This window comes from Fulmarus glacialis, unplaced genomic scaffold (genome assembly GCF_000690835.1).
Source record: "Fulmarus glacialis isolate BGI_N327 unplaced genomic scaffold, ASM69083v1 scaffold743, whole genome shotgun sequence".
Classification (NCBI taxonomy): domain Eukaryota; kingdom Metazoa; phylum Chordata; class Aves; order Procellariiformes; family Procellariidae; genus Fulmarus; species Fulmarus glacialis.
Genome location: NW_009200784.1, coordinates 1,101 through 13,207, shown reverse-complemented (window position 1 = coordinate 13,207; position 12,107 = coordinate 1,101). Strand labels below are relative to the sequence as shown.

Here is a 12,107-nt window from a genome sequence, read left to right as displayed (position 1 = left end):
AGCAGGACTTTAGTTCTGGTAAATGGTATTCTCCTTCCAGTCACTTCCATCCTGTATATTCTCTTCAGAAAGAGCTGAATTACACACTTGGAGAACCACTTCTTTTGGTAAGTAAACTGCCACCCACATTCAAAACAGATACCAACCTCTCTTCCTTTATGAAATAATCTTTACAAATACCTCCAAGCATGCCTTTTTGTTTACATGTTTTATTAAAAATTTACATAAATGAACACACTCCAGCAATTGGGGTATGCGGGTGTCCTAGGTTAAAAAAATATACAAAATCCCAAGCCCTCATGGGCAGGGCAGCAGCAGGTTGAAGTGCAACCTCACTTCCTTTGAACAGTGGTGAAAGCTGGCATCTGAATGGGCTGGATTGAGTGGACTGGCTGAAAAACGGGCTTCTTCCGCACGTCGGAGAGTGTTTTCACAGAAGGGAGAAGCTGGTTTCTCTTGATGATCTGCAGTGCCAGCTGCGTGTTACCTACAAGACAAGTTTCGATTAAAAAAAGTACCTTTGTATGACTTCTGAATCACTGTTCTGAGAGTTGACAAGCCAGCCCTGGGCCCAGGCTAAGTACACTAGCGGTCTTCCTTTCAGTCAGATGCTGACGTGGATATTAAAAGTATTAGATAAGAGTAAATGTGAAACAACAGTATTGCTTGATTCTGCCTATTCTTAGCTGGAGACATTGAGCTTTTATCTCAGAGTTGGAAGACGCCAGAGCACCTGAATTATTCTAATTCCCGAAGAGCACCTCTTCTCCCTCCCATCCGCCTAGTGAGACTCTAGATCTCACACAAAATGCCCTCACAATGGGACATTACAGACAGTAATGCAAATGTCAAGGCTGTATATAAAACATGTTTTTAAAACAAGAGATCTGATTTTCAACTGTATGCATGGCCCATCAAATAAATATCAATATAAATGGAAAAATTACTCTTTGTTAAAAATTAAACCTATAAAATTGTAGGAGGAAACCCGCTAAGTTCTGAAAAGAACATTTCTCCCTCTTATCAAATCCTTTTCTTTCACTAAAGTTTTAGTTTCAGAAGATACGCACCATTTTGCTGCCATTTATAGAACAAAAAACATTTTTAGCTCCTTTTGGTTATATACTTCAAAGGGGGTGTGAGACGTAAATCCCACTTTCTATTCTCTTCTGCTTTGTACTTTGTTGCAGAAAGAAAGGTTTCCAAAATTCCAACTTAGAAACATCTCTATAAGAAAAGCTTTGTAGAAGTCTCAATTCTGAATACATTGCAGTTGTCTGCAATGCAAGACAACTGAAGAGGAACAAGCACACTGAACATTTCACAACACTCGGATATTAGGCCCCAAGGGGCACAGGTCCACAACCATGACAGCTTCAATGGTGCAGCTGCACTAGCCTGCTCACTCTGCAGAATTCAAGTGCAATCTTTCCAGTTTCCCATTATGCAGAGTTTTTTCACCATGTAAACACAGTGAACCTTCAAAAGGAAAGATTTTGGAAGAGAGAGTTATCTATATTACAAGCTTTGTTACAGTACTTGCTACATAGCCTTGACATGGCTTCTTTGGGAAACTTGGATTGCAGTTGTCTTTTAATGAAAAGCCTTTCAAAGCCTTTATAGTATAAACCTCATCAGGGGTTTTACTGAGCCTATCCAAGACCGCTGATTTCTGCACAAAGTATAGAAGATTTCAGCTCAGAGGATGAATGTTTAGGAGGTCTGGAGTGTGTAAGAACAGGACTGCAATAAAAAATGGAAATGAAGGTGCGGATATATGGATCCATGGCAGTGTAAAGGGGAGACAGGGCCTAAAGGGTGTCATTCAAAACACTGGCACAACTCTATAAAGACTAGGAATGATGACTACCGCCCTCTTCCTCTTGTATCCCAAATCTAGGTCAAGAGAACATTTCAAAACTTAAGAATTTGCTTTAACATTTTGCCTATGAGGGCTAGCTGTAAACTTCAAGGAAAAATCCAAAATGTTAAAAATACCAAGTTACATTCAACATTGCATCTTACCTATTAAATTAGGGATTTTAATGTTGGGGAAAAAATTAAATTCCTTACCATTCTGTAATTCAAGATATACAGCCAGAAGAATAGCCTCTGGAGGGATCTCCTTGGGGTGGATCAGTGAAGCAGCCTTATTGCAAAAGAAGAAAGGGGCGGGGAGAGAAAGTGCTTAAGAGAAACATCTAGCTCAAAGAACGCCTCTTGACAAGACTGATACCATCATCTTAGTTAACAAAAACAAGTAACAATTCATAAACTAAGATAAGATTTTTCAAACTAATACACTCTATTAGGTTTACGCATGCAAGGAGAGACTGAAAGATTATCTGCCTTGCAAGATTGTTTCACACTAATTAGCAGCACCATCTGCTGTATACTTATGTTATTATGAGTCTGTAATTCTTGGGCCAATCTACTGCGTTCTTCTGGTGAGATGACTGGTGAAGAAGATAACCTCAACTGCTCCAAAGTTCAGAATGCAAAGTTAACAAGGATCGTTCATTAGCTTTCCATATACAAATATTTTTCAGCTATATAGTCAATGAAGCTGTCTTCTACATTAGCTCCAGATCCAACTCCCTACTCTTGATCTACAGCACACTGGGTACATGCCATTGATTTAATTTGGCGTGAAGGTCCCTGTGCTCCACCTGACAGGTGTCCTGAGCTGAGAGCCTCCAGAACAACACAGCTCTGCAGAACCGCCTCCAGATGTCCCAGACAGGTCCCTGCTTTCTGTCTCACCAGCTTCTACACCCAGAGTCACACCACGTATCACGACTCTGCTGCTCATTTCCTTCAGTTCAAACAGAAGGGCCTTCTGCACTTTTAGCAGGAAAGGGGTGGAGAAAGTAAGAGGGGAAGGAAAAAAAAAAAAAAAAAAAAAGAGAGAGCAGGCTACCAGGCCTTTGAAAGGAACATATTATTTCCCTCCTCCTTATCCTTTGCCTTCCCTCTTCCAAGATCACTGAATATCATCATCATACTGGTATTTAAGTACCATACCAGTGGTTCTGCATGGTAATGCCCAGCCATGAATAGAAAGAAAAATAACGAGTAGGAAAAAATTTCTGTCCCAACCTCTGAAACTTACTATTTTCAACTACATTTCAGATGTGAACATTTGATAATCCTAGAACAAGGATGACTCCCGTGATCTCAGTAAGACTGAATCCTGCAAGTCCACCTTTTCTGTAAGTGGCCAGTCCAGAGGGCAGGAAAAATGCACATTTGTCTCTATAAATTTGTACAATTAAATTGTAAATTGATCCATTTCCTGAGAAAGAGAGGACACATCTGCACAAATGACAACAAGATAACAGGACTGATTCTGTATCAAAAATGTGTGCAAGAAGATGATTTGCTACAGGGAGACCTGGTTGTGGTACCTACTATCTGCATCTTTTTACAAGAAACAGATGGTTGAGATGCTCGCTCAGAAGAAACTACTTAGTTAACAAGCTAAACAAAAATCAGCTGATCTGGTCATCCACTAAACAACAAAGAAATTGTCCTATACAGTGTTTCACATCTGACGGGTCAAGATTCAAAACCCAGTAGTAACACGGGGTCTATTCTTTTGACAGAGAGGGAATGAGCAGCTTCTGACAGACCTGATCTCACCAGGAGCTCGTACTGGGGACACAGTTTGACCACTAATAACACAGGATCCTTCTCATCCCTCTATAATCTGCACCCCATAATCCAGAATCTGAACTGTCCTTATGGCATGGTAGAAAGTAGGGAATATAAGAATTAGGAAGACTGAAACGCAAAGCAAATCACTTCCCTTAGTCCTTAAAAAAAAAAAACCCACAAACAAAACAAAACAAAAAAACCAACCAAACCCAAAAACCCACCCCAAAAAAACCCACCCCAAAAAACCCACCACAGCCAAGTTCTGGAAATACCCCTTCATCAAACCCTGCTTTCTCCCTTCATGCAAAGATTAGTCTCTGCAAGCACCCTGGCCCTGACATGCTGAACCACTCTGGCTCAGGAACTCTGAACCGTCACATAAGTTTTGTTGTTTTAGGAAGTCTTTCTCGAGTGCTCTTCAGAATGGACAACTGGTCATTATCCAATTTTAAAGCTACCTTAACAAGCAGTTTTCAGCAATTACCTCAAATGCCTCAGCATTTCAGCAAACAAACCTAGAATCTCACTCATAAGTTAAACACTTTGTAATACTTTTTTGGCCTTTATTCTGTCACTCAGAGGGGCCCAACTAGCCATGGGAGCCACGCATCTCGTTTCAGGGAAGGATATGTGCTCTCCGTTGCTCCCCCTCATACAATGTAACTGCACGCACAGAACAATTAATGTGTGCATACTAAAAGGACTGAGGCTTCCCAAAAGCACTGGATTTATTGTAGATGCAGAGACCTACTATAGTTTACATCCACAGATGGCCTTACACTCCTTTGGGCTTTACACATGTGCTACAGAGCCCAAGCACAGACACCTGCCCAATCCTAAGAGGCCACAGGAGGAAAAAGTGCAAGACAACTGCCTTAAGCGGTTGAGAACTTCCAGAAGTTGAACCTGCTCACCTATACAACTACTATGAAGTAATTTGGAAGACCGCTGTTTCAGTTTGCAGCTCGACAATGCATTTGATTAGTCTTCCTGACAGACAGGAATGGCTGCAAAAAGAGACAAACATATCATCATTGAAAAAGATCAGTCCCAACCTTCCCAAGAAGGACTGAATGACACAGACTAAGTGAAGACGGAGAGTTTCAAAAGCAGTACTTGAGAATTCTTGGGGCAAGAGGCAGGCAAGAAACCTACCTCCAGCAGAACTGTAGTTTGTTCTCACAGCCCTAAAGTTGATAGCTTAGATGGTGAGTTAACAACTGATTAGAGAGAAGTAAACTCAAGGCCCTCAAGAACTTTCTCCTCTGAAATACAACAATTACTATTGGACCATTTAAAAAAAAAAAAAAAAACAAACCACACCACCTTAGAAAAAGTTAAATGGCTTCCTAGTCATATTCCACTGTTTTGATATGATCTAGGGAGAAAAAATGCTTCACACAGTGATACTGAACTATTTACACAAGTAAGAAATTTGGAATTCCTTTATTTTGTGTTACTAATATACGTTGGTTCATAAAGACAGAAAAGAGCCACCATCTCAACAAAGTTTGCAAATAAGCCTGGGCTATGAAATCACCAGGATTTGCTGTGATCTAAATGGCACTTCGAAGGAAGTACATTTGTCCCTAAAGCTGTCTTGAGATTTTTTTCCATACCTGATGAAGACATTTTCGAGCTTTGTCATATTCACTCCTCAAGCAGTAAGCACTTCCAAGGTTAAACAACATCATTGTTCGTGCAGACGTGACCGAACTAGGATAACACTGTGGGGTCTGCTTGCCAGCTGCAATAAAAAAAAAAAAAAAATTTTTTTTTCCTTACACTTTTATTCCACATTGGCCAAGTTAGTTCCTGTACTCTGCTGAATATGGTGGCTGGTACTTACAAGATTCCATCGCCTCATTCTCTCCTTTGTCAGACCCTACAAAGAAAAAAAAACACCACACAAAAACCATCATGTTCCATGAACTTTTTGTATTATTTTGTAATAAGCTTTAAAAGATACAGATTTGCTTCTTTCTTCAGAGTCTGACATTAAAGAAGGAAAACATATCTGTTTGCTCAAGAGTGTACGCCACTTAAGACTTCCTATCTTTAATGTTTTACTTTTAGATTTGCAGACGAGTACAGTGAAGTTTAAACTGCAGACATGTCACTGAAATCAGAGCTGCTGTAGACTTGACTATACAGATGGGCTCTGAAGTATTTTTCTGTTACAGAATACACACTCCCAACTGGAAGCACTGCAAGAAGATTAAGACAAACTAAGTTCTCCCCACTCCCGTCTCTCACTACATGCAGTAAGTAGACTTCATTGCTACTCCAAAGCCTGGTTTAGAGACTAAAAAGCTGGAAGAGAAGGTATGAAGCCCAAACTTAACCATAATTGCACATTTAACACAGCAGCTTTCCACAGTTACCTTCAAACAAGCCAGAATGCTACAATACACCGTTCTATTTGTGTTACAGAATTAGCCACTTCAAAGGAATGACAAACATGCAAAAGACAAACCAAACACGAAGTAGGAACTAAAGCCAGGAAAACAAAACAAAAACACAAACAAAAAAACCCCCAAACAACCTATGGTCTTAAAAGAAGATGTCTTAATCATAATTATATTTGTATACAGAAAGTTACAGCAGGAAGGCAGCTGAAAGCATAACCAGTTCTAACGAAGTGTGGATTCATTAACCTTGATCCTGCTCATTTGAAGAGATCCCGAGGGAAACATCAGTGACGTTCTCAGGGTTCAAGTGAGTGATGGCATCAGATATTCTGTCTAGAGAGATGAGAGCTTCTGCTGCATACAAATGCCCAAGAAACCTACAACAGCAAAAGGTTAGGTACAAATATCAGTATTACAACCCCCACAATTTGTTATGTAAAACGAACGGAATGCAGTTTTTAATGCGAGCACATGAAAACGAATACTTAAAACACTTGCATGGAAGTTACCTTGCTTATGAAGTATTGTCATAATACCCAGTTCTGTCACTTACTGCTTTTAGGCACTACTGTTGTGAAAAAATCTGCACCTGAGTAACGATAATTCATTCATGCACAGGAATTGCCATTCCAGAAAGACAGTACCTTGGTATCTCAGAAAATTAAAAAAGGAATCCTTACAAAAACACCCCAGGATATGGATACATCTATAATTTGAGGTGCTAAGTGACTTTACATTCAATAAAAATCAAACTAATTCTGTAAGACAGCTGCATTTCTAAGGACAGAAACTATACAGTCCTGTCCGTGGGGCACAAACACCTTTCCAACTGCAGGTTTTGCAAAAGAATTAAGCCAGTCTGATGTTTGACACTTGTAGCTCAGCTCAGCTAATCGGGAACTTTCCTTTTCAACTTTGGAACAGAAGGAATCCTGTCGATCAAGAGCATAGTTAGCTTGCAAATATTTAATCTGAAACAGAAATTGAACAAAAAAGTTCACACTTGTTCTATGCAGCTGTATACAGCGCACTTCAAACTGACTGTATGGTTGGTTGTAATGAATTACAAAACATCAGGTAAAATATCAGTCATTTATCCAAAATAACTTCTGCAACTTAGATCTGATACAGCAAATGTAACTTTCTACATGCAATTTATTTCATTTAAGAAAACAGGAACAGTTCAATATTCCCAATCTGCACAAAAGCCTGGTTTCCTGGGACCAAGATATATGGTGCTCTGTCTTTGCAAAAACCTGTCATCTAGCATTTCTTGCATTACATAATGGTAACACTGTCTTCACAAAATTATGTGTTACCTTACAAACTGCTCTAATATCTTGCTTATACAATGACTCTGCAAAAAGATGAGCTTCTGCAGTAGTTTGAAGCATGGGAGCCAAAGAATTTAATTGGCATGGACCTTTTTAGAGTATGCTGCCAGCATATAAAAATAAGCACAAGTTAAGCTTGCTTTCCGCAAGGACATTACCAGTTTTGAAAAATATCATTACTATCATAAAACCCTCTGCTATATTTTATCCTGTGTATGACATAAGAATTAAATGCACAAGTAAGGTCAGAAGGATGGGGCTAAAGCTGCCTTTTTTGAATTTGCAGAGATGTATGAAAACTGGTGGGTAGAAACAGAATGAGCTTTGAATATCTTTCCAAAAAATACAGTGCCAAATGAGAACTGAAAAAGAGAAACTGAAGAAAGGAACCTATATAAGCAACAGTAGCAGGTGAAGTGACAGTCCTCCACACCCAAGATCTGGTACCCTACTGACTGAGCAAACCTTCCCCTCCGAGGCTGTAGTTTCATAAGCGAGCTTTCAGCAGCATGCTGGCTTGGGCTGATGTTGTCCACCCCCAGCTGCTCATTCCTGCCCCTTGTGCTGTGCCAACACGAGCATGTGCAGCCCCGCAGTGAATCAGGACAGAGACCTGATGGTCCTGCCACTGCAGGGGACCCATAGCTGGAGATTAACAAATAGCAACAAAAGCAGCGATAGATTCCGAATTACATGGAATTCATACACAGATGAGGGGACTCACGTTCCTGCGTGTCAATGAACATTTAGTCAGGGCTTCAACAAGAACAGGAGCGGGCCAAGCAATTCTTTGCATCAGATACAGAATTGGCAAGCAGCTACAGACATTGGAAGCTTCAACTCAGAACTCTCCAGCAAAAAGCAGAGCTAAGAAAAAAGAAATGACCACATCAGACTTACTTAAGAGACCCTGACAGCTTTGGTTGCTGAAGAAGTTTATCCGCGTGATTCAATGCCATAAGGTTATCACCCAAAGCCAGAGCCACGTAAGCACTACACGCAAGTATTGAGCACCTGGAAGGAAAAACAAAACAAAACAAAAACAAAAACAAAAAAAAAGAAAAAAAGAAAACGAAAAAAGGGAGGGGGGGAAGCCAATATGTTAAATATTGAATTCTGTGATTCCAAATGCAGCTGTTAAATTTCTTTCTTGTTAAGGGCTGAAGAGATAAATCATAAGCTTTCAATAATATCTTTGCATCAAACTATGAAGTAAAGGAGCTAGTGTTTCGTTATCTATGGCCTCAATTGCATTCTCTGAATTAGGAGATACATACATTTTGTTCTACCAGTATAAACCAAGGACCACCACGGTGTGCTCAGTAAGATTTTGCAATTTTGACCATAAATAACAGATTAAAAAAAGATGGACTTCACCATGTGTCATTTTTCCCATGGACAGCCTCCCTTTCTCACCCTCTTTTTATTCTTTTTGCCTTGCACTCTCATTTGTACTTCCCTGCCCTCCCCTTCTGCTGCAGCAAAGGGTAGCAGATTTGTAGATTTCTACAACATACAATCTACAAACACAGAGTAGCAATCAGTTAAGTTGTAACATATTTCACTCTTATACTGTACAATGTTTGCACACAGGGAGACAATAAATGCTGAAGAATACAGCATTTCCAGTTTTGTGTTCAATTGAGAGCTGTAATCCGCTGCCAAGACTGTGATTGATATGTGGCATTTTGTTGCCGACACAGACTTTCTTATCTTTCCAAAACCACAAAATCTCTGACAGTTCCTGTAATGAAATCTGAACTACTCGCATTTTCCATCTTCAAACAATAACCCCACGTCAGGATGCCATCATTAGGCCAAGCTTCACACTTCGTAATAACTGCCCCCCCGCACCCCAAATACAGCACTTGGGGATATTTTCCACTTCATAAGACATCATTCAGCGCAGGCTGCCTTGTCCTCCGGGCACAAGCCTCTCCCCACGACGCCTTGCTGTGAGCATGGACTCTCTCCTTCTCCAGGGAAGAAGAGCAGATCCTCTCAGTGGGGTCTCATGTTGGGAGCGATGGGAGGAGAGCCTTCGACTCTCCCGCCGGTAGGTGGGCTATTACCGCGCCAACCTTCTGGCAACTGTCAAGCCCACTTTCGGTCCAGCAGTAAGTCATGTAATTCATGGCAGGACCTGGGGTGCCTTTATTCCCCTTTCCCAGGAGGCATGCTCCTTAATTATGCACAAGCAGGATAAGAAACTTCTCCAGTGTTTCTCCCTACCCCCCACTTCCTCTCCACCGTGCCCAGATGTCACATCAAATCTGAACATATACAAAAGCTTGAGAGAGGGAGAGGAAAGCTTCCCCAGCTCAAGTCCCAAACCTAAAATATTTCTGAAAGGTTGTGACTGGGGAGGGGGAGGGAACGGGGGGGAAAAAAAAATCTCTGTAATAACAGCCTGCTTCTAACTAGCCTCTTTTCGGCCCTGCCTCAAGGAAGCACAGCTTTTAAATCAGCTGAGCTGCTAAGTGTCACCAGCTAAATACCCTTAGACACAAGTCAAGGCCTGCAGAGTTGGTTGCTACTGCCCTTTATGTCAATATGCGTCTTCTATTTCCCACAACTTTTTTAAAGCCTATTTTTATTTCTGAAAGTGTAAATTCAAACACAAGACACACTCCAATCACACAATAGGTAAGCTCAGCAAAACTGAAACCTTCTCCTCTGCTCTAAGGACTCATCACTGTTTAAGCCATGTAAGAGCTGGCAAGATTCTTCAGCAACAGCCATCTAAAGAAGAGGAAAATATTCAGGTTTTCTTCCCTGCAGTACTGTTCTTGCGCACTTGGATCCATTGTTGAGCTGGCTAAACCAAACGCTCAAGAGAGCTGACAGCTAACCGGAGCAGAAGAATTGCACCACAAGGGAAAAGACAAACTAGTTTTTCACCCCGGTCAGGATTCTGAGAAAACTCCACAGGCCGCCTTTGAGCACAGCAGACTTCCAGCATCCCTGAGCCTCTGCATGCCCTAAATAAAACTGCCTTTGCACTAGGAAAAAGAAAAATGTTTTTTTAAACTGCCAGATTATGTCAAACAGCTTCTTGTGTGGGTCTAGGCAACAAGATTTGTCAGCCCACATTGACTGCAAGTTTACAGAACCCAAACTCCACATCTGACTTGGCTTGTTTCTCAGGCAAAGGGCGAGCCAGAGCAAATCCAGTTGTTAAAAACTTACCATCAAGGCACCAAAAATGGCACTTCTAAACCATTTAGAGAACATCACTAACCTGAAATAATTTAAAACAGCTAACTAAGCACAATAGTGGATATAAGCTATCTACTTTTTGTTTCAATGCAGACAAAACAATCCAAAATATTAAGAAATAGAGAATGCACGCTGTGCTTACTCAATGGGGAAATTCAGCACCAGCGAAGCGGAGATGGGGGAGACCTATGCAGTGGCTGACAGTGAGGAAGAAGAGTGTGAAACAGCTATGGGTGATAATCATTGTAAGCTTGCAGTATCGTGACAGGGCCAAACAGACCACTGCAATCTTTAAGTGGACAAACGAGGCAGTACTAGGTAGGTCTGGAGAAGAGACAAGGGTGGCAATTGGTGGTCCTTACAGTATTACCTGTGAAATTATTAGCAATGTCAGTGATGCTCCTGGAGATACTAGGATACGCACACTTCAAAAATACGTAAGTAAATAAAATAAATAAAGCATAATGATGGACTGGAGAGGGCCAATGGAAGAGTCAAAAGAAAGAAAAAAATGGTAAAATTGGATCACATGCCTTATAGCAAGGGCTTGCAGTTCAAATCTATTCAGGACAAAGTGGCTAATAAAACTATTCCTTTATCTCTAGCTGCTTTGAAGGGGAAAATTAACATTTTCACACCAAGTTGTTCAATCTAGGGAGAAAAAGGCTACAACAAGGTCTGGTGCTATCCATCTCAACTTTTACAATAAAATCCACAAAATTTTCCAGATGTAGCACTGTTCTACCAGAACTCCTTTACTCTTGATGTATCCTAACAGTCTTGGGTTGCTCTGGCGCGGCGAAACATACCACAGGCTGAGACCAGAGCAGGGGAATTGGCTTCTCGGAGGATGAGAAGCAGCAAGGAACAGAATTGCTTAGAAGAAACTCAGAAGAAAAATCTGGAGTTTCTACTTCCTATGCATAAATTCTTAGCAACGTTTGGTGTCCTCAGACTTCTGCTTGTTGCTTTTAAAACCTTGCAATTGAATTACTGCTTATTATGAGAATAGTCTGTTCAACTAACTCACGTACAAGTACCAAACAATACATCTGACACATAAGCCTTTTCTAGATGTTTTTAATTTTTAAGAACTACTTAGTGGCAAAGTCAGTCAGTCATTTTAAACTCTTATTAGGATGTGCAACTGTACAAAATCATGCAAAAAAAGGCATTTAAGTTGCCCATTTCAGTTCTAGAAGCAACAGAGGTTTTTCAATCCAATGACTTAACAGGGAAAAACTGAATTGAAGAGACCTATTCCTCAGGATAATCCTTGCCAACATTCAGAATTTTTCCTTAGTTTTCTCTGACCAGACAAGAATTTTAGTTTTCTCACTTAGCTCCTTAGTGAGCAAGACTACAGAAATATACTAACATTTGAGTATAATGTATTTTGCTTTTCACAGCTACCTGCAGAAACCTAGAAATCGTTTTAGCAGAATCACTCTCTAGGGATGTCTAATCCTCTGGATTTAACCACCAA

At 40.6% G+C, this 12,107-nt stretch overlaps 1 protein-coding gene across 1 annotated transcript; it reads right to left on the bottom strand.

Annotated features, from left to right (window-relative positions):
• Positions 1 to 193: 193 nt before the first annotated feature.
• Positions 194 to 8,416, bottom strand: LOC104073787 (CCR4-NOT transcription complex subunit 10-like). The gene is made up of 6 exons (XM_009573705.1): positions 8,303 to 8,416; positions 6,315 to 6,445; positions 5,507 to 5,542; positions 5,277 to 5,404; positions 2,074 to 2,149; positions 194 to 487 (listed from the first exon to the last, which is right to left on the bottom strand). The coding sequence occupies exons 1-6, from the start codon at positions 8,359 to 8,361 to the stop codon at positions 333 to 335; spliced, it is 585 nt and encodes a 194-aa protein (XP_009572000.1). The 5' UTR covers positions 8,362 to 8,416; the 3' UTR covers positions 194 to 332.
• Positions 8,417 to 12,107: the final 3,691 nt, after the last annotated feature.